Below are 21,584 nucleotides of genomic sequence, written 5' to 3'. Positions count from 1 at the left end.
ATTTTCTCTAAATTATTTATAAAATTTAGGAAAAGAAATAAACTTATTATTTAAACTAAATACTATCAAAATAACATATTTCTAAATTATTAATGTTTTAAGTTATTTTATTGTTAAGAAATAACCCACCAATCGAGTTTAACCCTTGTTTATACATATTCTTTATTTTCTGTAAATGTTAACATGCTCCATCATTTTACAGAAATTTTGGTTTACGAAGGTGAATTTAATCGAGTATGAATTGTCCTATAACGAGTATCATTATTTTGTAAGAATTTACTACTATAACAAATTATATAGCTAAACCAAAAATAGTTTATAGATTATATAGATATAATTTCATAAAACAGAAATTGGAATTGACAAAAAAAATATTTGAATTAAAATATTAATAAAAGGGTTGTAATCTGTTAAAAAATTTGAAGCCAAATCTACAAATTGTAAAAAATGAAATAAAAAATTGTGCACAATTTTTTTCCAAAGCTTTTGTGATTGATCTAAAACTCAAATCCATAAGCTTCATCCTAATATCATTGGAGTTATTATGTACTTACTAGTCATAGGATATTGTTATTTTGCGTGATTACATCAAGTCTCATTGTTTTCTTTATAAATGATCATATTTACAAAATCGTCGACAACATGAGTAATCAAAATAGTTTTTTTTCGAAGCCATTATTTTAGCATGTACTACTAAACTTAAAGGTTTCAAAGGTGAAACATTAGATGTTTTTTTAGCTTCTAATTTTAAATTATCAAGATAATTTTTAGTGTGTTTAAAAATAATGATTGACATCTTAGGTGAAAATTAAATTTTAAAATGAAAGATACGTTAAATCAAACTAATTAAGCAATATTTTTTGAAATTATTCACATATGTCTTTTTATTAGTTTAACAATCTTGTATGGATAACACATTGTTTTTCAGTTGAGTTAATATTTGTATTGATTCATTTAGAATGAGATTCACTTGATGGTCGTTTTATATTGCATGTTGTTTGATCCATAATTTTTGATCAAAGAAAATATAATGATAGTTGAATAAAATTTTTGTTAATCAGAACAATACAAGCATAACATATTTTTAAGCAGTTTGCGAAATTGAGACACAATGAGTCCACAAAGCATCACTTTTCTTCAAATACTCTGTTTCGTGGGAAACTAAGTGTGGCTTCTCAGCAATATATTTGATAAGAGTATCGTGACACATTTTTCCTTCTTGAACAAGATCATGACAACATGCATCAGTGATGGTTAAATTTTCAAAGACAGCACCAATTATATCCAACGCACATTTTGGACTGATTTTAAGAAGACATGTATCCCATAGTGATTTTGCTTCAGCTTTCTCAAAAGAAAATGCAGGAACGAATGCACAAACCAAAGCAGCAACAATGAATACGATAGTAGTTCGAGAGGAAGTGTGAGCCATTTTGCCAATGCTTTCAAAATGAGTGGCAAATGTTATTAGTATAATATATTAAAATGTTTGTATCTGGTATTTTAGAATGAAATTTTGTCTCATATTTATAAGAGATTAAACACTGAAACACAAACTAAACGTATTTTCAAGTGAACATAACAAAATGCAGTTTAACGTTAAATAAATTGTGACTGTTAATAAGAGTTTTCTCTAACATAAATAGTAAATTTAGAGAAACAAATATACTTATTATTTAAACTAAATACTATCAAATAACACATTTCTAAATTATTAATGTTTAAAGTTATTTTGTTGTTAAAAAATAACCTACCAATCGAATTTAGCCCTTGTTTATACCTATTCTTTATTTTCTGTAAATGTTAACATGCTCCATCATTTTACAGAAATTTTGTTTTACGAATGTGAATTTAATCGAGTATGAATTGTCCTATAACACGTATCATTATTTTGTAAGAATTTACTACTAAAACAAATTAAATAGCTAAACCAAAAATAGTTTATACATTACAAAACAAATATTTGAATTAAACTATTAAATGCCAAACTTAATGGGTTGTTATCAGTTAAAAAATTTGAAGATAAAAAAATGTGCACAATTTGGTTTCCAAAACTTTTGTGATCGATCTAAAACTCAAATTCATTCGCTCCATCCAAATATCATTGGCATAAGTTATTATCTACTTACTAGTCATAGGATATTGTTCTTTTGCATGATTACATCCAGTCTCATTGGTTTCTTTATAAATAATCATATTTAAAAAATAGTCTATTTAATGAGTATTCAAAAAATTGTTTTTCTCAAGTCATTACTTTAGCATGTAATATTAAACTCTAAGGTTTCAAAGGTGAAACATTTGATATTTTCTTAGCTTCTTGTTTTAAATTATCAAGATAATTTTCACTGTATGTAAAAATAATGATTGACATCTTAGATGAAAATTAAATTTTAAAATTAAAGATACGTTAAATCAAACTAATTAAGTAATATTTTTTTGAAATTATTAATATATGTCTTGTTATTAGTTTAACAATCTTGTATGGATAGCGCATTGTTTTTCAGTTGAGTTAATATTTGTATTGATTCATTTAGAATGAGATTCACTTGTTGGTCGTTTTATATTGCATGTTGTTTGATCCACTATTTTTGATCAAAGCAAATTTAACGATAGTTGAATACAATTTTTGTTAATCAGAATAATACAAGCATAACATATTTTTAAGCAGTTTGCGAAATTGAGACACAATGAGTCCATAAAGCATCACTTTTCTTCAAGTACTCTGTTTCGTGGGCAGCTAAGTGTGGCTTCTCAGCAATATATTTGATAAGAGTATCGTGACACATTTTTACTTCTTGAACAAGATCATAACAACATGCATCAGTGATGGTTAAATTTTCAAAGCCAGCACCAATTATTTCCAACGCACATTTTGGACTGATTCTAAAAAGACATGTATCCCATAGTAATTTTGCTTCAGCTTCTTCAACAGAGAATGCAGGAACGAATGCACAAACCAAAGCAACAACAATGAATACGATTGTAGTTCGGGAGGAAGTGTGAGCCATTTTGCCAATGCTTTCAAAATAAGTGGCAAATGTTACTAGTATAATATATTAAAAGGTTTGTATCTGGTATTTTAGAATGAAATTTTGTCTCATATTTATAAGATATTAAACACTCAAACACAAAGTAAACGTATTTTCAAGTGAACATAACAAATTAAGTAATGCAGTTTAAGGTTAAATAAAATGTGACCGTTAATAAGAGTTTTCTCTAACATATTTAGAAAATTTAGAGAAACAAATATACATATTATAAACTAAATACTATCAAATAACACATTTCTAAATTATTAATGTTTAAAGTTATTTTTTTTGTTAAAAAATAACCTACCCATCAAATTTAGCCATTGTTTATACCTATTCTTTATTTTCTGTAAATGTTAACATGCTCCATCATTTTACAGAAATTCTGGTTTACGAACGTGAATTTAATCGAGTATGAATTGTCATATAACATGTATCATTATTTTGTAAGAATTTACTACTAAAAAAAATTAAATAGCTAAACCAAAAATAGTTTATACATTATATAGGTATAATTTTATATAACGGAAACTGGAACTGACAAAACAAATATTTGAATTAAACTATTAAATTTCAAACTTAAAGGATTGTAATCTGTTAAAAAATTTGAAGCCAAATCTACAAATTTTAAAAAATGAAATAAAAAAATTGCACAATTTGGTTTCCAAAACTTTTGTGATCGATCTAAAACTCAAATTCATTCGCTCCATCCTAATATCATTGGCATAAGTTATTATCTACTTATTAGTCATAGGATATTGTTCTTTTGCATTATTACATCCAGTCTCATTGTTTACTTTATAAATGATCGTATTTGCAAAATAGTCTATTAAATGAGTATTCAAAAAATTGTTTTTCCCATGTAATTACTTTAGCATGTAGTATTAAACTCTAAGGTTTCAAAGGTGAAACATTAGATATTTTCTTAGCTTCTTGTTTTAAATTATCAAGATAATTTTCACTGTATGTAAAAATAATGATTGACATCTTAGATGAAAATTAAATTTTAAAATTAAAGATACGTTAAATCAAACTAATTAAGTAATATTTTTTGAAATGATTAATATATGTCTTGTTATTAGTTTAACAATCTTGAATGGATAGAGCATTGTTTTTCAATTGAGTTAATATTTGTATTGATTCATTAAGAATGGGATTCACTTGATGGTCGTTTTATACTGCATGTTGTTTAATCCACGATTTTTTATCAAAGAAAATTTAACGATAGTTGAATACAATTTTTGTTAATCAGAATAATACAAGCATAACATATTTTAAAGCAGTTTACGAAATTGAGACACAATGAGTCCACTAAGCATCACTTTTCTTCAAATACTCTGTTTCGTGGGAAACTAAGTGTGGCTTCTCAGCAATATATTTGATAAGAGTATCGTGACACATTTTTCCTTCTTGAACAAGATCTTGACAACATGCATCAGGGATGGTTAAATTTTCAAAGAGAGCACCAATTATTTCCAACGCACATTTTGGACTGATTTTAAGAAGACATGTATCCCATAGTAATTTTGCTTCAACTTCTTCAACAGAGAATGCAGGAACGAATGCACAAACCAAAGCAACAACAATGAATATGATAGTAGTTCGGGAGGAAGTGTGAGCCATTTTGCCAATGCTTTCAAAATAAGTGGCAAATGTTATTAGTATAATATATTAAAATGTTTGTATCTGGTATTTTAGAATGAAATTTTGTCTCATATTTATAAGAGATTAAACACTGAAACACAAACTAAACGTATTTTCAAGTGAACATAACAAAATGCAGTTTAACGTTAAATAAAATGTGACTGTTAATAAGAGTTTTCTCTAACATATTTAGTAAATTTAGAGAAACAAATATACTTATTATTTAAACTAAATACTATCAAATAACACATTTCTAAATTATTAATGTTTAAAGTTATTTTGTTGTTAAAAAATAACCTACCAATCGAATTTAGCCCTTGTTTATACCTATTCTTTATTTTCTGTAAATGTTAACATGCTCCATCATTTTACAGAAATTTTGGTTTACGAATGTGAATTTAATCGCGTATGAATTGTCCTATAACACGTATCATTATTTTGTAAGAATTTACTACACTACTAAAACAAATTAAATAGCTAAACCAAAAATAGTTTATACATTACAAAACAAATATTTGAATTAAACTATTAAATGCCAAACTTAATGGGTTGTTATCAGTTAAAAAATTTGAAGATAAAAAAATGTGCACAATTTGGTTTCCAAAACTTTTGTGATCGATCTAAAACTCAAATTCATTCGCTCCATCCAAATATCATTGGCATAAGTTATTATCTACTTACTAGTCATAGGATATTGTTCTTTTGCATGATTACATCCAGTCTCATTGTTTTCTTTATAAATAATCGTATTTAAAAAATAGTCTATTTAATGAGTATTCAAAAAATTGTTTTTCCCAAGTCATTACTTTAGCATGTAATATTAAACTCTAAGGTTTCAAAGGTGAAACATTAGATATTTTCTTAGCTTCTTGTTTTAAATTATCAAGATAATTTTCACTGTATGTAAAAATAATGATTGACATCTTAGATGAAAATTAAATTTTAAAATTAAAGATACGTTAAATCAAACTAATTAAGTAATATTTTTTTGAAATTATTAATATATGTCTTGTTATTAGTTTAACAATCTTGTATGGATAGCGCATTGTTTTTCAGTTGAGTTAATATTTGTATTGATTCATTTAGAATGAGATTCACTTGATGGTCGTTTTATATTGCATGTTGTTTGATCCACTATTTTTGATCAAAGAAAATTTAACGATAGTTGAATACAATTTTTGTTAATCAGAATAATACAAGCATAACATATTTTTAAGCAGTTTGCGAAATTGAGACACAATGAGTCCACAAAGCATCACTTTTCTTCAAGTACTCTGTTTCGTGGGCAACTAAGTGTGGCTTCTCAGCAATATATTTGATAAGAGTATCGTGACACATTTTTACTTCTTGAACAAGATCATAACAACATGCATCAGTTATGGTTAAATTTTCAAAGCCAGCACCAATTATTTCCAACGCACATTTTGGACTGATTCTAAGAAGACATGTATCCCATAGTAATTTTGCTTCAGCTTCTTCAACAGAGAATGCAGGAACGAATGCACAAACCAAAGCAACAACAATGAATACGATTGTAGTTCGGGAGGAAGTGTGAGCCATTTTGCCAATGCTTTCAAAATAAGTGGCAAATGTTACTAGTATAATATATTAAAAGGTTTGTATCTGGTATTTTAGAATGAAATTTTGTCTCATATTTATAAGAGATTAAACACTCAAACACAAAGTAAACGTATTTTCAAGTGAACATAACAAATTAAGTAATGCAGTTTAAGGTTAAATAAAATGTGACCGTTAATAAGAGTTTTCTCTAACATATTTAGAAAATTTAGAGAAACAAATATACATATTATAAACTAAATACTATCAAATAACACATTTCTAAATTATTAATGTTTAAAGTTATTTTTTTGTTAAAAAATAACCTACCCATCAAATTTAGCCATTGTTTATACCTATTCTTTATTTTCTGTAAATGTTAACATGCTCCGTCATTTTACAGAAATTCTGGTTTACGAACGTGAATTTAATCGAGTATGAATTGTCATATAACACGTATCATTATTTTGTAAGAATTTATTACTAAAACAAATTAAATAGCTAAACCAAAAATAGTTTATACATTATATAGGTATAATTTTATATAACGGAAACTGGAACTGACAAAACAAATATTTGAATTAAACTATTAAATTTCAAACTTAAAGGGTTGTAATCTGTTAAAAAATTTGAAGCCAAATCTACAAATTTTAAAAAATGAAATAAAAAAATTGCACAATTTGGTTTCCAAAACTTTTGTGATCGATCTAAAACTCAAATTCATTCGCTCCATCCTAATATCATTGGCATAAGTTATTATCTACTTTTAGTCATAGGATATTGTTCTTTTGCATGATTACATCCAGTCTCATTGTTTTCTTTATAAATGATCGTATTTGCAAAATAGTCTATTAAATGAGTATTCAAAAAATTGTTTTTCCCATGTAATTACTTTAGCATGTAGTATTAAACTCTAAGGTTTCAAAGGTGAAACATTAGATATTTTCTTAGCTTCTTGTTTTAAATTATCAAGATAATTTTCACTGTATGTAAAAATAATGATTGACATCTTAGATGAAAATTAAATTTTAAAATTAAAGATACGTTAAATCAAATTAATTAAGTAATATTTTTTGAAATGATTAATATATGTCTTGTTATTAGTTTAACAATCTTGTATGGATAGCGCATTGTTTTTCAGTTGAGTTAATATTTGTATTGATTCATTAAGAATGGGATTCACTTGATGGTCGTTTTATATTGCATGTTGTTTAATCCACGATTTTTCATCAAAGAAAATTTAACGATAGTTGAATACAATTTTTGTTAATCAGAATAATACAAGCATAACATATTTTTAAGCAGTTTGCGAAATTGAGACACAATGAGTCCACAAAGCATCACTTTTCTTCAAATACTCTGTTTCGTGGGAAACTAAGTGTGGCTTCTCAGCAATATATTTGATAAGAGTATCGTGACACATTTTTCCTTCTTGAACAAGATCTTGACAACATGCATCAGGGATGGTTAAATTTTCAAAGAGAGCACCAATTATTTCCAACGCACATTTTGGACTGATTTTAAGAAGACATGTATCCCATAGTAATTTTTCTTCAGCTTCTTCAATAGAGAATGCATGAACGAATGCACAAACCAAAGCAACAACAATGAATACGATAGTAGTTCGGGAGGAAGTGTGAGCCATTTTCCCAATGCTTTCAAAATAAGTGGTAAATGTTATAGTATAATATATTAAAATGTTTGTATCTGGTATTTTAGAATGAAATTTTGTCTCATATTTATAAGTGATTAAACACTCAAACACAAACTAAACGTATTTTCAAGTGAACATAACAAATTAATTAATGCAGTTTAACGTTAAATAAAATGTGACCGTTAATCAGAGTTTTCGCTAACATATTTAGAAAAATTAGAGAAACAAATATACTTATTATGTAAACTAAATACTATCAAATAACACATTTCAAAATTATTAATTTTTAAAGTTATTTTGTTGTTAAAAAATAACCTACCAATCGAATTTAGCCCTTGTTTATACCTATTCTTTATTTTCTGCAAATGTTAACATGCTCCATCATTTTACAGAAATTTTGGTTTACGAATGTGAATTTAATCGAGTATGAATTGTCATATAACACGTATCATTATTTTGTAAGAATTTACTACTAAAACAAATTAAATAGCTAAACCAAAAATAGTTTATACATTATATACATATAATTTTATAGAACGTAAACTGGAACTGACAAAACAAATATTTGAATTAAACTATTAAATGCCAAACTTAAAGGGTTGTAATCTGTTAAAAAATTTGAAGCCAAATCTACAAATTGTAAAAAATGAAATAAAAAATGTGCACAATTTGGTATCCAAAGCTTTTGTGATCGATCTAAAACTCAAATCGATTCGCTACATCCTAATATCATTGGCATAAGTTATTATCTACTTACTAGTCATAGGATATTGTTCTTTTGCATGATTACATCCAGTCTCGTTGTTTTCTTTATAAATGATCGTATTTACAAAATAGTGTATTAAATGAGTATTCAAAAAATTGTTTTTCCCAAGTCATTACTTTAGCATGTAGTATTAAACTCTAAGGTTTCAAAGGTGAAATATTAGATATTTTCTTAGCTTCTTGTTTTAAATTATCAAGATAATTTTTACTGTATGTAAAAATAATTATTGACATCTTAGATGAAAATTAAATTTTAAAATTAAAGATACGTTAAATCAAACTAATTAAGTAATATTTTTTGAAATTATTAATATATGTCTTGTTATTAGTTTAACAATCTTGTATGGATAGCGCATTGTTTTTCAGTTGAGTTAATATTTGTATTGATTCATTTAGAATGAGATTCACTTGATGGTCGTTTTATATTGCATGTTGTTTGATCCACAATTTTTTATCAAAGAAAATTTAACGATAGTCGAATACAATTTTTGTTAATCAGAACAATACAAGCATAACATATTATTAAGCAGTTTGCGAAATTGAGACACAATGAGTCCACAAAGCATCACTTTTCTTCAAATACTCTGTTTCATGGGCAACTTAGTGTGGCTTCTCAGCAATATATTTGATAAGAGTATCGTGACACATTTTTCCTTCTTGAATAAGATCATGACAACATGCATCAGTGATGGTTAAATTTTCAAAGAAATCACCAATTATATCCAACGCACATTTTGGACTGATTTTAAGAAGACATGTACCCCATAGTAATTTTGCTTCAGCTTCTTCAACAGAGAATGCAGGAACGAATGCACAAACCAAAGCAACAACAATGAATACGATAGTAGTTCAAGAGGAAGTGTGAGCCATTTTGCCAATGCTTTCAAAATAAGTGGCAAATGTTATTAGTATAATATATTAAAATGTTTGTATCTTGTATTTTAGAATGAAATTTTGTCTCATATTTATAAGAGATTCAACACTCAAACACAAACTAAACGTATTTTCAAGTGAACATGACAAATTAATTAATGCAGTTTAACGTTAAATAAAATGTGACCGTTAATAAGAATTTTCTCTAACATATTTAGAAAATTTATAGAAAAAAATATTATTATTATTTAAACTAAATACTATCAAAATTACATATTTCTAAATTATTGATGTTTTAAGTTATTTTCTCGTTAAGAAATAAACTACCAATCGAATTTAACCCTTGCTTGTACATATTCTTTATTTTCTGTAAATGTTAACAGGCTCCATCATTTTACAGAAATTTTGGTTTAAGAATGTGAATTTAATCGAGTATGAATTGTCCTATAACGCGTATCCTTATTTTGTAAGAATTTACTACTAAAACAAATTCTATAGCTAAACCATTACCAGTTTATAGACTATATAGATATAATTTCTTAGAACGGGAACTGGAACTGACAAAACAAATATTTGATTTAAACTATTAAATGCCAAAATTAAAGGGTTGTAATCTGTTAAAAATTTTGAAGCCAAATCTAAATATTGTAAAAAATGAAATAAAAAATGTGCAATATTGTTTTCCAAAACTTTTGTGATCGATCTAAAACTCAAATCCATACGCTCCATCCTTATATCATTGGCATAAGTTATTATCTACTTATCACTAATCATAGGGTATTGTTATTTTGTGTGATTACATCCGGTCTCATTATTTTCTTTATAAATGATCGTGTTTACAAAATCTTTGACAACATGAGCATTCAAAATATTTTTTTTCCCAAGTCATTATTTTAGCATGTACTATTAAACTCTAAGGTTTCAAAGGGGAAACATTAGATATTTTTTAGTCTTCTTGTTTTAAATTATCAAGATATTTTTCAGTATGTAAAAATAATGATTGACATCTTAGATGAAAATTAAATTTTAAAATTAAAGATACGTTAAATCAAACGACTTAAGCAATATTTTTTGAAATTATTCATATATGTTTTGTTATTAGTTTAACAATCTTGTATGGATGCATTGTTTTTCAGTTGAGTTAATATTTGTATTGATTCATTTAGAATGAGATTCACTTGATGGTCGTTTTATATTGCATGTTGTTTGATCCATAATTTTTGATCAAAGAAAATATAATGATAGTTGAATTAAATTTTTGTTAATCAGAACAATACAAGCATAACATATTTTTAAGCAGTTTGCGAAATTGAGACACAATGAGTCCACAAAGCATCACTTTCCGTCAAATACTCTGTTTCGTGGGCAACTAAGTGTGGCTTCTCAGCAATATATTTGATAAGAGTATCGTGACACATTTTTCCTTCTTGAACAAGATCATGACAGCATGCATCAGTGATGGTTAAATTAAAGACAACACCAATTATATCCAACGCACATTTTGGACTGATTTTAAGAAGACATGTATCCCATAGTGATTTTGATTCAGCTTCTTCTACAGAGAATGCAAGATCTAATGCACAAACCAAAGCAACAACAATGAATACGATAGTAGTTCGGGGGGAAGTGTGAGCCATTTTGCCAATGCTTTCAAAATAAGTGGCCAATGTTATTAATATAATATATTAAAATGTTTGTATCTGGTATCTTCGAATGAAATTTTGTCTCATATTTATAAGAGAGTAAACACTCAAACACAAACTAAATGTATTTTCAAGCGAACGTAACAAAATGCAGTTTAACGTTAAATAAAATGTGACTGTTAATAAGAGTTTTCTCTAACATATTTAGTAAATTTAGAGAAACAAATATACTTATTATTTAAACTAAATACTATCAAATAACACATTTCTAAATTATTAATGTTTAAAGTTATTTTGTTGTTAAAAAATAAACTACCAATAGAATTTAACCCTTGTTTATACCTATTCTTTATTTTCTGTAAATGTTAAAAGGCTCCATAATTTTACAGAAATTTAGGTTTAAGAATGTGAATTTAATTGAGTATGAATTGTCCTATAACGCATATACTTAAAATAAGAATTTACTACTAAAACAAATTCTATAGCTAAACCATTACTAGTTTATAGATTATATAGATATAATTTTTTAGAGCGGGAACTGGAACTGACAAAACAAATATTTGAATTAAACTATTAAATGCCAAAATTAAAGGGTTGTAATCTGTTAAAATTTTTGAAGCCAAATCTAAATGTTGTAAAAAATGAAATAAAAAATGTGCACAATTGTTTTCCAAAACTTTTTTGATCGATCTAAAACTCAAATCCATACGCTCGATCCTTATATCATTAGCATAAGTTATTATCTACTTATTACTAGTCATAGGGTATTTTTATTTTGCGTGATTACATCCAGCATCACGTTTCGTCAAATACTCTGTTTCGTGGGCAACTAAGTGTGGCTTCTCAGCAATATATTTGATAAGAGTATCGTGACACATTTTTACTTCTTGAACAAGATCATAACAACATGCATCAATGATGGTTAAATTTTCAAAGCCAGCACCAATTATTTCCAACGCACATTTTGGACTGATTCTAAGAAGACATGTATCCCATAGTAATTTTGCTTCAGCTTCTTCAACAGAGAATGCAGGAACGAATGCACAAACCAAAGCAACAACAATGAATACGATTGTAGTTCGGGAGGAAGTGTGAGCCATTTTGCCAATGCTTTCAAAATAAGTGGCAAATGTTACTAGTATAATATATTAAAAGGTTTGTATCTGGTATTTTAGAATGAAATTTTGTCTCATATTTATAAGAGATTAAACACTCAAACACAAAGTAAACGTATTTTCAAGTGAACATAACAAATTAAGTAATGCAGTTTAAGGTTAAATAAAATGTGACCGTTAATAAGAGTTTTCTCTAACATATTTAGAAAATTTAGAGAAACAAATATACATATTATAAACTAAATACTATCAAATAACACATTTCTAAATTATTAATGTTTAAAGTTATTTTGTTGTTAAAAAATAAACTACCAATAGAATTTAACCCTTGTTTATACCTATTCTTTATTTTCTGTAAATGTTAAAAGGGTCCATAATTTTACAGAAATTTAGGTTTAAGAATGTGAATTTAATTGAGTATGAATTGTCCTATAACGCATATACTTAAAATAAGAATTTACTACTAAAACAAATTCTATAGGTAAACCATTACTAGTTTATAGATTATATAGATATAATTTTTTAGAGCGGGAACTGGAACTGACAAAACAAATATTTGAATTAAACTATTAAATGCCAAAATTAAAGGGTTGTAATCTGTTAAAATTTTTGAAGCCAAATCTAAATGTTGTAAAAAATGAAATAAAAAATGTGCACAATTGTTTTCCAAAACTTTTTTGATCGATCTTAAACTCAAATCCATACGCTCGATCCTTATATCATTAGCATAAGTTATTATCTACTTATTACTAGTCATAGGGTATTTTTATTTTGCGTGATTACATCCAGTCTCATTATTTTCTTTATAAATGATCGTATTTACAAAATCGTCGACAACATGAGCATTCAAAATATTGTTTTTCCCAAGTAATTAATTTAGCATGTACTATTAAACTCTAAGGTTTCAAAGGGGCAACATTAGATATTTTTTTAGCTTCTTGTTTTAAATTATCAAGATATTTTTCAGTATGTAAAAATAATGATTGACATCTTAGATGAAAATTAAATTTTAAATTAAAGATACGTTAAATCAACCTAATTAAGCAATTTTTTTTGAAATTATTCATATATGTTTTGTTATTAGTTTAACAATCCTGTATGGATAGCGCATTGTTTTTCAGATGAGTTAATATTTGTATTGATTCATTTAGAATGAGATTCACTTGATGGTCGTTTATATTGCATGTTGTTTGATCCACGATTTTTGATCAAAGAAAATTTAACAATAGTTGAATACAATTTTGGTTAATCAGAACAATACATGCATAACATATTATTAAGCAGTTTGCGAAATTGAGACACAATGAGTCCACAAAGCATCACGTTTCGTCAAATACTCTGTTTCGTGGGCAACTAAGTGTGGCTTCTCTGCAATATATTTGATAAGAGTATCGTGACACATTTTTCCTTCTTGAACAAGATCATGACAGCATGCATCAGTGATGGTTAAATTTTCAAAGACAACACCAATTATATCCAACGCACATTTTGGACTGATTTTAAGAAGACATGTATCCCATAGTGATTTTGCTTCAGCTTCTTCAACAGAGAATGCAGGAAGGAAAGCACAAACCAAAGCAACAACAATGAATACGATAGTAGTTCGGGAGGAAGTGTGAGCCATTTTGCCTATGCTTTCAAAATAAGTGGCAAATGTTATTAATATAATATATTAAAATGATTGTATATGGTATTTTGGAATGAAATTTTGTCTCATATTTATAAGAGATTAAACACTCAAATACAGACTAAACGTATTTTCAAGTGAACATAAGAAATTAATTAATGCAGTTTAACGTTAAATAAAATATGACCGTTAATAAGAGTTTTCTTTAACATATTGAGAAAATTTTGTGAAAAAATATACTTATTATTTAAACTAAATACTATCAAAATAAAATATTTCTAAATTATATATGTTTTAAGTTATTTTGTTGTTAAGAAATAAACTACCAATCGAATTTAACCCTTGTTTATACCTATTCTTTATTTTCTGTAAATGTTAACAGGCTCCATCATTTTACAGAAATTTTGGTCTAAGAATGTGAATTTAACCGAGTATGAATTGTCCTATAACACGTATCCTTATGTTGTAAGAATTTCCTACTAAAAAAAATTCTATAGCTAAACCATAACTAGTTTATAGATTATATAGATATAATTTCATAGAAATGAAACAGGAACTGACAAAAAAAATACCTGAATTAAACTATTAATTTGCCAAAATTAAAAGGTTGTAATCTGTTAAAAATTTTGAAGCCAAATCTAAAAATTGTAAAAAATGAAATAAAAAATGTGCACAATTTTGTTTCCAAAACTTTTGTGATCGATCTAAAACTCAAATCCATACCCTCAATCCTAATATCATTGGCATAAGTTATTATCTACTTACAAGTCATAGGATATTGTTATTTTGCGTGATTACATCCAGTCTCATTATTTTCTTTATAAATGATCGTATTTACAAAATCGTAGACAACATGAGCATCCAAAATATTGTTTTTCCCAAGTCATTATTTTAGCATGTACTATTAAACTCTAAGGTTTCAAATGGGAAACATTAGATGTTTTTTTAGATTCTTGTTTTAAATTATCAAGATATTTTTCAGTATGTAAAAATAATGATTGACATCTTAGATGAAAATTAAATTTTAAAATTAAAGATACGTTAAATCAAACTAATTAAGCAATATTTTTTGAAATTATTCATATATGTTTTGTTATTAGTTTAACAATCTTGTATGGATAGCGCATTGTTTTTCAGCTGAGTTAATATTTGTATTGATTCATTTAGAATGAGATTCACTTGATGTTCGTTTTATATTGCATGTTGTTTGATCCACGATTTTTGATCAAAGAAAATTTAACGATAGTTGAATACAATTTTTGTTAATCAGAACAATACATGCATAACATATTATTAAGCAGTTTGCGAAATTGAGACACAATGAGTCCACAAAGCATCACTTTTCGTCAAATAATCTGTTTCGTGGGCAACTAAGTGTGGCTTCTCAGCAATATATTTGATAAGAGTATCGTGACACATTTTTCCTTCTTGAACAAGATCATGACAGCATGCATCAGTGATGGTTAAATTTTCAAAGACAACACCAATTATATCCAACGCACATTTTGGACTGATTTTAAGAAGACATGTATCCCATAGTGATTTTGCTTCAGCTTCTTCTACAGAGAATGCAGGAACGAATGCACAAACCAAAGCAACAACAATGAATATGATAGTAGTTCGGGAGGAAGTGTGAGCCATTTTGCCAATACTTTCAAAATAAGTGGCAAACGTTATTAATATAATATATTAAAATGTTTGTATCTGGTATTTTAGAATGAAATTTTGTCTCATATTTATAAGAGATTAAACACTAAAACACAAACTAAACGTATTTTCAAGTGAACATAATATATTAATTAATGCAGTTTAACGTTAAATAAAATGTGACAGTTAATAAGAGTTTTCTCTAACATATTTGAAAAATTTAGAGAAACAAATATACTTATTATTTAAACTAAGTACTATCAAAATAACGTATTTCTAAATTTTCAATGTTTTAAGTTATTTTGTTGTTAAGAAATAAACTACCAATCGAATTTAACCCTTGTTTATACCTATTCTTTATTTTCTGTAAATGTTAACAGGCTCCATCATTTTACAGAAATTTAGGTTTAAGAATGTTAATTTAATCGAGTATGAATTGTCCTATAACACGTATTCTTATGTTGTAAAAATTTCCTACTAAAACAAATTATATAGCTAAACCATAACTAGTTTATAGATTATATGGATATAATTTCATTGAAATGAAGCAGGAACTGACAAAAAAATACCTGAATTAAACTATTAATTTGCCAAACTTACAAGGTTGTAATCTGTTAAAAATTTTGAAGCCAAATCTAAAAATTGTAAATAATGAAATAAAAAATATGCACAATTTTGTTTCCAAAACTTTTGTGATCGATCTAAAACTCAAATCCATACCCTCCATCCTAATATCATTGGCATAAGTTATTATCTACTTACAAGTCATAGGATATTGTTATTTTGCGTGATTACATCCAGTCTCATTATTTTCTTTATAAATGATCGTATTTACAAAATTGTCGACAACTTGAGCCTCCAAAATATTGTTTTTCCCAAGTCATTATTTTGGCATGTACTATTAAACTCTAAGGTTTCAAATGGGAAACATTAGATGTTTTTTTAGATTCTTGTTTTAAATTATCAAGATATTTTTCAGTATGTAAAAATAATGATTGACATCTTAGATGAAAATTAAATTTTAAAATTAAAGATACGTTAAATCAAACTAATTAAGCAATATTTTTTGAAATTATTCATATATGTTTTGTTATTAGTTTAACAATCTTGTATGGATAGTGCATTGTTTTTCAGCTGAGTTAATATTTGTATTGATTCATTTAGAATGAGATTTACTTGATGTTCGTTTTATATTGCATGTTGTTTGATCCATGATTTTTTATCAAAGAAAATTTAAGGATAGTTGAATACAATTTTTGTTAATCAGAACAATACATGCATAATATATTATTAAGCAGTTTGCGAAATTGAGACACAATGAGTCCACAAAGCATCACTTTTCGTCAAATACTCTGTTTCGTGGGCAACTAAGTGTGGCTTGTCAGCAATATATTTGATAAGAGTATCGTGACACATTTTTCCTTCTTTAACAAGATCATGACAGCATGCATCAGTGATGGTTAAATTTTCAAAGACAACACCAATTATATCCAACGCACATTTTGGACTGATTTTAAGAAGACATGTATCCCATAGTGATTTTGCTTCAGCTTCTTCAACAGAGAATGCAGGAACGAATGCACAAACCAAAGCAACAACAATGAATACGATAGTAGTTTGGGAGGAAGTGTGAGCCATTTTGCCAATGCTTTCAAAATAAGTGGCAAATGTTATTAATATAATATATTAAAATGTTTGTATATGGTATTTTAGAATGAAATTTTGTCTCATATTTATAAGAGATTAAACACTCAAGCACAGACTAAACGTATTTTCAAGTGAACATAACAAATTAATTAATGCAGTTTAACGTTAAATAAAATGTGACCATTAATAAGAGTTTTCTTTAACATATTTAGAAAATTTTGAGAAAAAATATATTTATTATTTAACCTAAATACTATCAAAATAACATATTTCTAAATTATAGATGTTTTAAGTTATTTTGTTGTTAAGAAATAAACTACAAAAAGGTTGTAATCTGTTAAAAATTTTGAAGCCAAATCTAAAAATTGTAAAAAATGAAATAAAAAATGTGCGCAATTTTGTTTCCAAAACTTTTGTGATCGATCTAAAACTCAAATCCATACCCTCAATCCTAATACCATTGGCATAAGTTATTATCTACTTACAAGTCATAGGATATTGTTATTTTGCGTGATTACATCCAGTCTCATTATTTTCTTTATAAATGATCGTATTTACAAAATCGTCGACAACATGAGCATCCAAAATTTTGTTTTTCCCAAGTCATTATTTTAGCATGTACTATTAAACTCTAAGGTTTCAAATGGGAAACATTAGATGTTTTTTTAGATTCTTGTTTTAAATTATCAAGATATTTTTCAGTATGTAAAAATAATGATTGACATCTTAGATGAAAATTAAATTTTAAAATTAAAGATACGCTAAATCAAACTAATTAAGCAATATTTTTTGAAATTATTCATATATGTTTTGTTATTAGTTTAACAATCTTGTATGGATAGCGCATTGTTTTTCAGCTGAGTTAATATTTGTATTGATTCATTTAGAATGAGATTCACTTGATGTTCGTTTTATATTGCATGTTGTTTGATCCACGATTTTTGATCAAAGAAAATTTAAGGATAGTTGAATACAATTTTTGTTAATCAGAACAATACATGCATATAATATTATTAAGCAGTTTGCGAAATTGAGACACAATGAGTCCACAAAGCATCACTTTTCGTCAAATACTCTGTTTCGTGGGCAACTAAGTGTGGCTTCTCAGCAATATATTTGATAAGAGTATCGTGACACATTTTTCCTTCTTGAACAAGATCATGACAGCATGCATCAGTGATGGTTAAATTTTCAAAGACAACACCAATTATATCCAACGCACATTTTGGACTGATTTTAAGAAGACATGTATCCCATAGTGATTTTGCTTCAGCTTCTTCTACAGAGAATGCAGGAACGAATGCACAAACCAAAGCAACAACAATGAATACGATAGTAGTTCGGGAGGAAGTGTGAGCCATTTTGCCAATACTTTCAAAATAAGTGGCAAATGTTATTAATATAATATATTAAAATGTTTGTATCTGGTATTTTAGAATGAAATTTTGTCTCATATTTATAAGAGATTAAACACAAAAACACAAACTAAACGTATTTTCAAGTGAACATAACATATTAATTAATGCAGTTTAACGTTAAATAAAATGTGACCGTTAATAAGAGTTTTCTCTAACATATTTAGAAAATTTAGAGAAACAAATATAATTATTATTTAAACTAAGTACTATCAAAATAACATATTTCTAAATTATGAATGTTTTAAGTTATTTTGTTGTTAAGAAATAAACTACCAATCGAATTTAACCATTGTTTATACCTATTCTTTATTTTCTGTAAATGTTAACAGGCTCCATCATTTTACAGAAATTTTGGTTTAAGAATGTGAATTTAATCGAGTATGAATTGTCTTATAACGCGTATTCTTATTTTGTAAGAATTTACTACTAAAACAAATTCTATAGCTAAACCATTACAAGTTTATAGATTATATAGATATAATTTCTTAGAACGGGAACTGGAACTGACAAAACAAATATTTGAATTAAACTTTAAATGCCAAAATTAAAGGGTTGTAATCTGTTAAAAATTTTGAAGCCAAATCTAAATATTGTAAAAAATGAAATAAAAAATGTGCACAATTTTGTTTCCAAGACTTTTGTGATCGATCTAAAACTCAAATCCATACCCTCAATCCTAATATCATTGGCATAAGTTATTATCTACTTACAAGTCATAGGATATTGTTATTTTGCGTGATTACATCCAGTCTCATTATTTTCTTTATAAATGATTGTATTTACAAAATCGTCGACAACATGAGCATCCAAAATATTGTTTTTCCCAAGTCATTATTTTAGCATGTACTATTAAACTCTAAGGTTTCAAATGGGAAACATTAGATGTTTTTTTAGATTCTTGTTTTAAATTATCAAGATATTTTTCAGTATGTAAAAATAATGATTGACATCTTAGATGAAATTTAAATTTTAAAATTAAAGATACGCTAAATCAAACTAATTAAGCAATATTTTTTGAAATTATTCATATATGTTTTGTTATTAGTTTAACAATATTGTATGGATAGCGCATTGTTTTTCAGCTGAGTTAATATTTGTATTGATTCATTTAGAATGAGATTCACTTGATCTTCGTTTTATATTGCATGTTGTTTGATCCACGATTTTTGATCAAAGAAAATTTAAGGATAGTTGAATACAATTTTTGTTAATCAGAACAATACATGCATATAATATTATTAAGCAGTTTGCGAAATTGAGACACAATGAGTCCACAAAGCATCACTTTTCGTCAAATACTCTGTTTCGTGGGCAACTAAGTGTGGCTTCTCAGCAATATATTTGATAAGAGTATCGTGACACATTTTTCCTTCTTGAACAAGATCATGACAGCATGCATCAGTGATGGTTAAATTTTCAAAGACAACACCAATTATATCCAACGCACATTTTGGACTGATTTTAAGAAGACATGTATCCCATAGTGATTTTGCTTCAGCTTCTTCTACAGAGAATGCAGGAACGAATGCACAAACCAAAGCAACAACAATGAATACGATAGTAGTTCGGGAGGAAGTGTGAGCCATTTTGCCAATACTTTCAAAATAAGTGGCAAATGTTATTAATATAATATATTAAAATGTTTGTATCTGGTATTTTAGAATGAAATTTTGTCTCATATTTATAAGAGATTAAACACTCAAACACAAACTAAACGTATTTTCAAGTGAACATAACATATTAATTAATGCAGTTTAACGTTAAATAAAATGTGACCGTTAATAAGAGTTTTCTCTAACATATTTAGAAAATTTAGAGAAACAAATATACTTATTATTTAAACTAAGTACTATCAAAATAACGTATTTCTAAATTATCAATGTTTTAAGTTATTTTGTTGTTAAGAAATAAACTACCAATCGAATTTAACCCTTGTTTATACCTATTCTTTATATTCTGTAAATGTTAACAGGCTTCATCATTTTACAGAAATTTTGGTTTAAGAATGTGAATTTAATCGAGTATGAATTGTCTTATAACGCGTATTCTTATTTTGTAGGAACTTACTACTAAAACAAATTCTATAGCTAAACCATTACAAGTTTATAGATTATATAGATATAATTTCTTAGAACGGGAACTGGAACTGACAAAAAAAATATTTGAATTAAACTATTAAATGCCAAAATTAAAGGGTTGTAATCTGTTAAAAATTTTGAAGCCAATTCTAAATATTGTAAAAAATGAAATAAAAAATGTGCACAATTTTGTTTCCAAGACTTTTGTGATCGATCTAAAACTCAAATCCATACCCTCAATCCTAACATCATTGGCATAAGTTATTATCTACTTACAAGTCATAGGATATTGTTATTTTGCGTGATTACATCCAGTCTCATTATTTTCTTTATAAATGATCGTATTTACAATATCGTCGACAACATGAGCATCCAAAATATTGTTTTTCCCAAGTCATTATTTTAGCATGTACTATTAAACTCTAAGGTTTCAAATGGGAAACATTAGATGTTTTTTAAGATTCTTGTTTTAAATTATCAAGATATTTTTCAGTATGTAAAAATAATGATTTACATCTTAGATGAAAATTAAATTTTAAAATTAAAGATACGCTAAATCAAACTAATTAAGCAATATTTTTTGAAATTATTCATATATGTTTTGTTATTAGTTTAACAATCTTGTATGGATAGCACATTGTTTTTCAGCTGAGTTATATTTGTATTGATTCATTTAGAATGAGATTCACTTGATGTTCGTTTTATATTGCACGTTGTTTGATCCACGATTTTTGATCAAAGAAAATTTAAGAATAGTTGAATACAATTTTTGTTAATCAGAACAATACATGCATATAATATTATTAAGCAGTTTGCGATATTGAGACACAATGAGTCCACAAAGCATCACTTTTCGTCAAATACTCTGTTTCGTGGGCAACTAAGTG

The 21,584-nt window shown here is 26.7% G+C and overlaps 3 protein-coding genes across 3 annotated transcripts; all 3 read right to left on the bottom strand.

Annotated features, from left to right (window-relative positions):
- Positions 1–615: 615 nt before the first annotated feature.
- LOC106375199 lies at positions 616–6,421 on the bottom strand. The gene has a single exon (XM_048769455.1). The coding sequence runs from the start codon at positions 4,650–4,652 to the stop codon at positions 4,341–4,343; it is 312 nt and encodes a 103-aa protein (XP_048625412.1). The 5' UTR covers positions 4,653–6,421; the 3' UTR covers positions 616–4,340.
- A 6,713-nt stretch (positions 6,422–13,134) lies between these two features.
- LOC125592286 lies at positions 13,135–16,144 on the bottom strand. Its single transcript, XM_048767075.1, has one exon. The coding sequence runs from the start codon at positions 13,902–13,904 to the stop codon at positions 13,557–13,559; it is 348 nt and encodes a 115-aa protein (XP_048623032.1). The 5' UTR covers positions 13,905–16,144; the 3' UTR covers positions 13,135–13,556.
- Positions 16,145–16,460: 316 nt separating this feature from the next.
- Positions 16,461–19,143, bottom strand: LOC125593011 (protein DOWN-REGULATED IN DIF1 11-like). Its single transcript, XM_048768861.1, has one exon. It carries the CDS (start codon positions 17,190–17,192, stop codon positions 16,845–16,847), a length of 348 nt encoding a protein of 115 aa, XP_048624818.1. The 5' UTR covers positions 17,193–19,143; the 3' UTR covers positions 16,461–16,844.
- Between the last annotated feature and the right edge of the window lie 2,441 nt (positions 19,144–21,584).

Source organism: Brassica napus, chromosome C9 (genome assembly GCF_020379485.1).
Source record: "Brassica napus cultivar Da-Ae chromosome C9, Da-Ae, whole genome shotgun sequence".
In the NCBI taxonomy this organism is placed as follows: Eukaryota; Viridiplantae; Streptophyta; class Magnoliopsida; order Brassicales; family Brassicaceae; genus Brassica; species Brassica napus.
This window is presented reverse-complemented; position numbering and strand designations above follow the sequence as displayed.

Bases quoted from the DNA above. Each gene is read 5' to 3' on its own strand.
- LOC106375199 (XM_048769455.1), bottom strand. From the start codon at position 4,652: ATGGCTCACACTTCCTCCCGAACTACTATCATATTCATTGTTGTTGCT.
- LOC125592286 (XM_048767075.1), bottom strand. From the start codon at position 13,904: ATGGCTCACACTTCCTCCCGAACTACTATCGTATTCATTGTTGTTGCT.
- LOC125593011 (XM_048768861.1), bottom strand. From the start codon at position 17,192: ATGGCTCACACTTCCTCCCAAACTACTATCGTATTCATTGTTGTTGCT.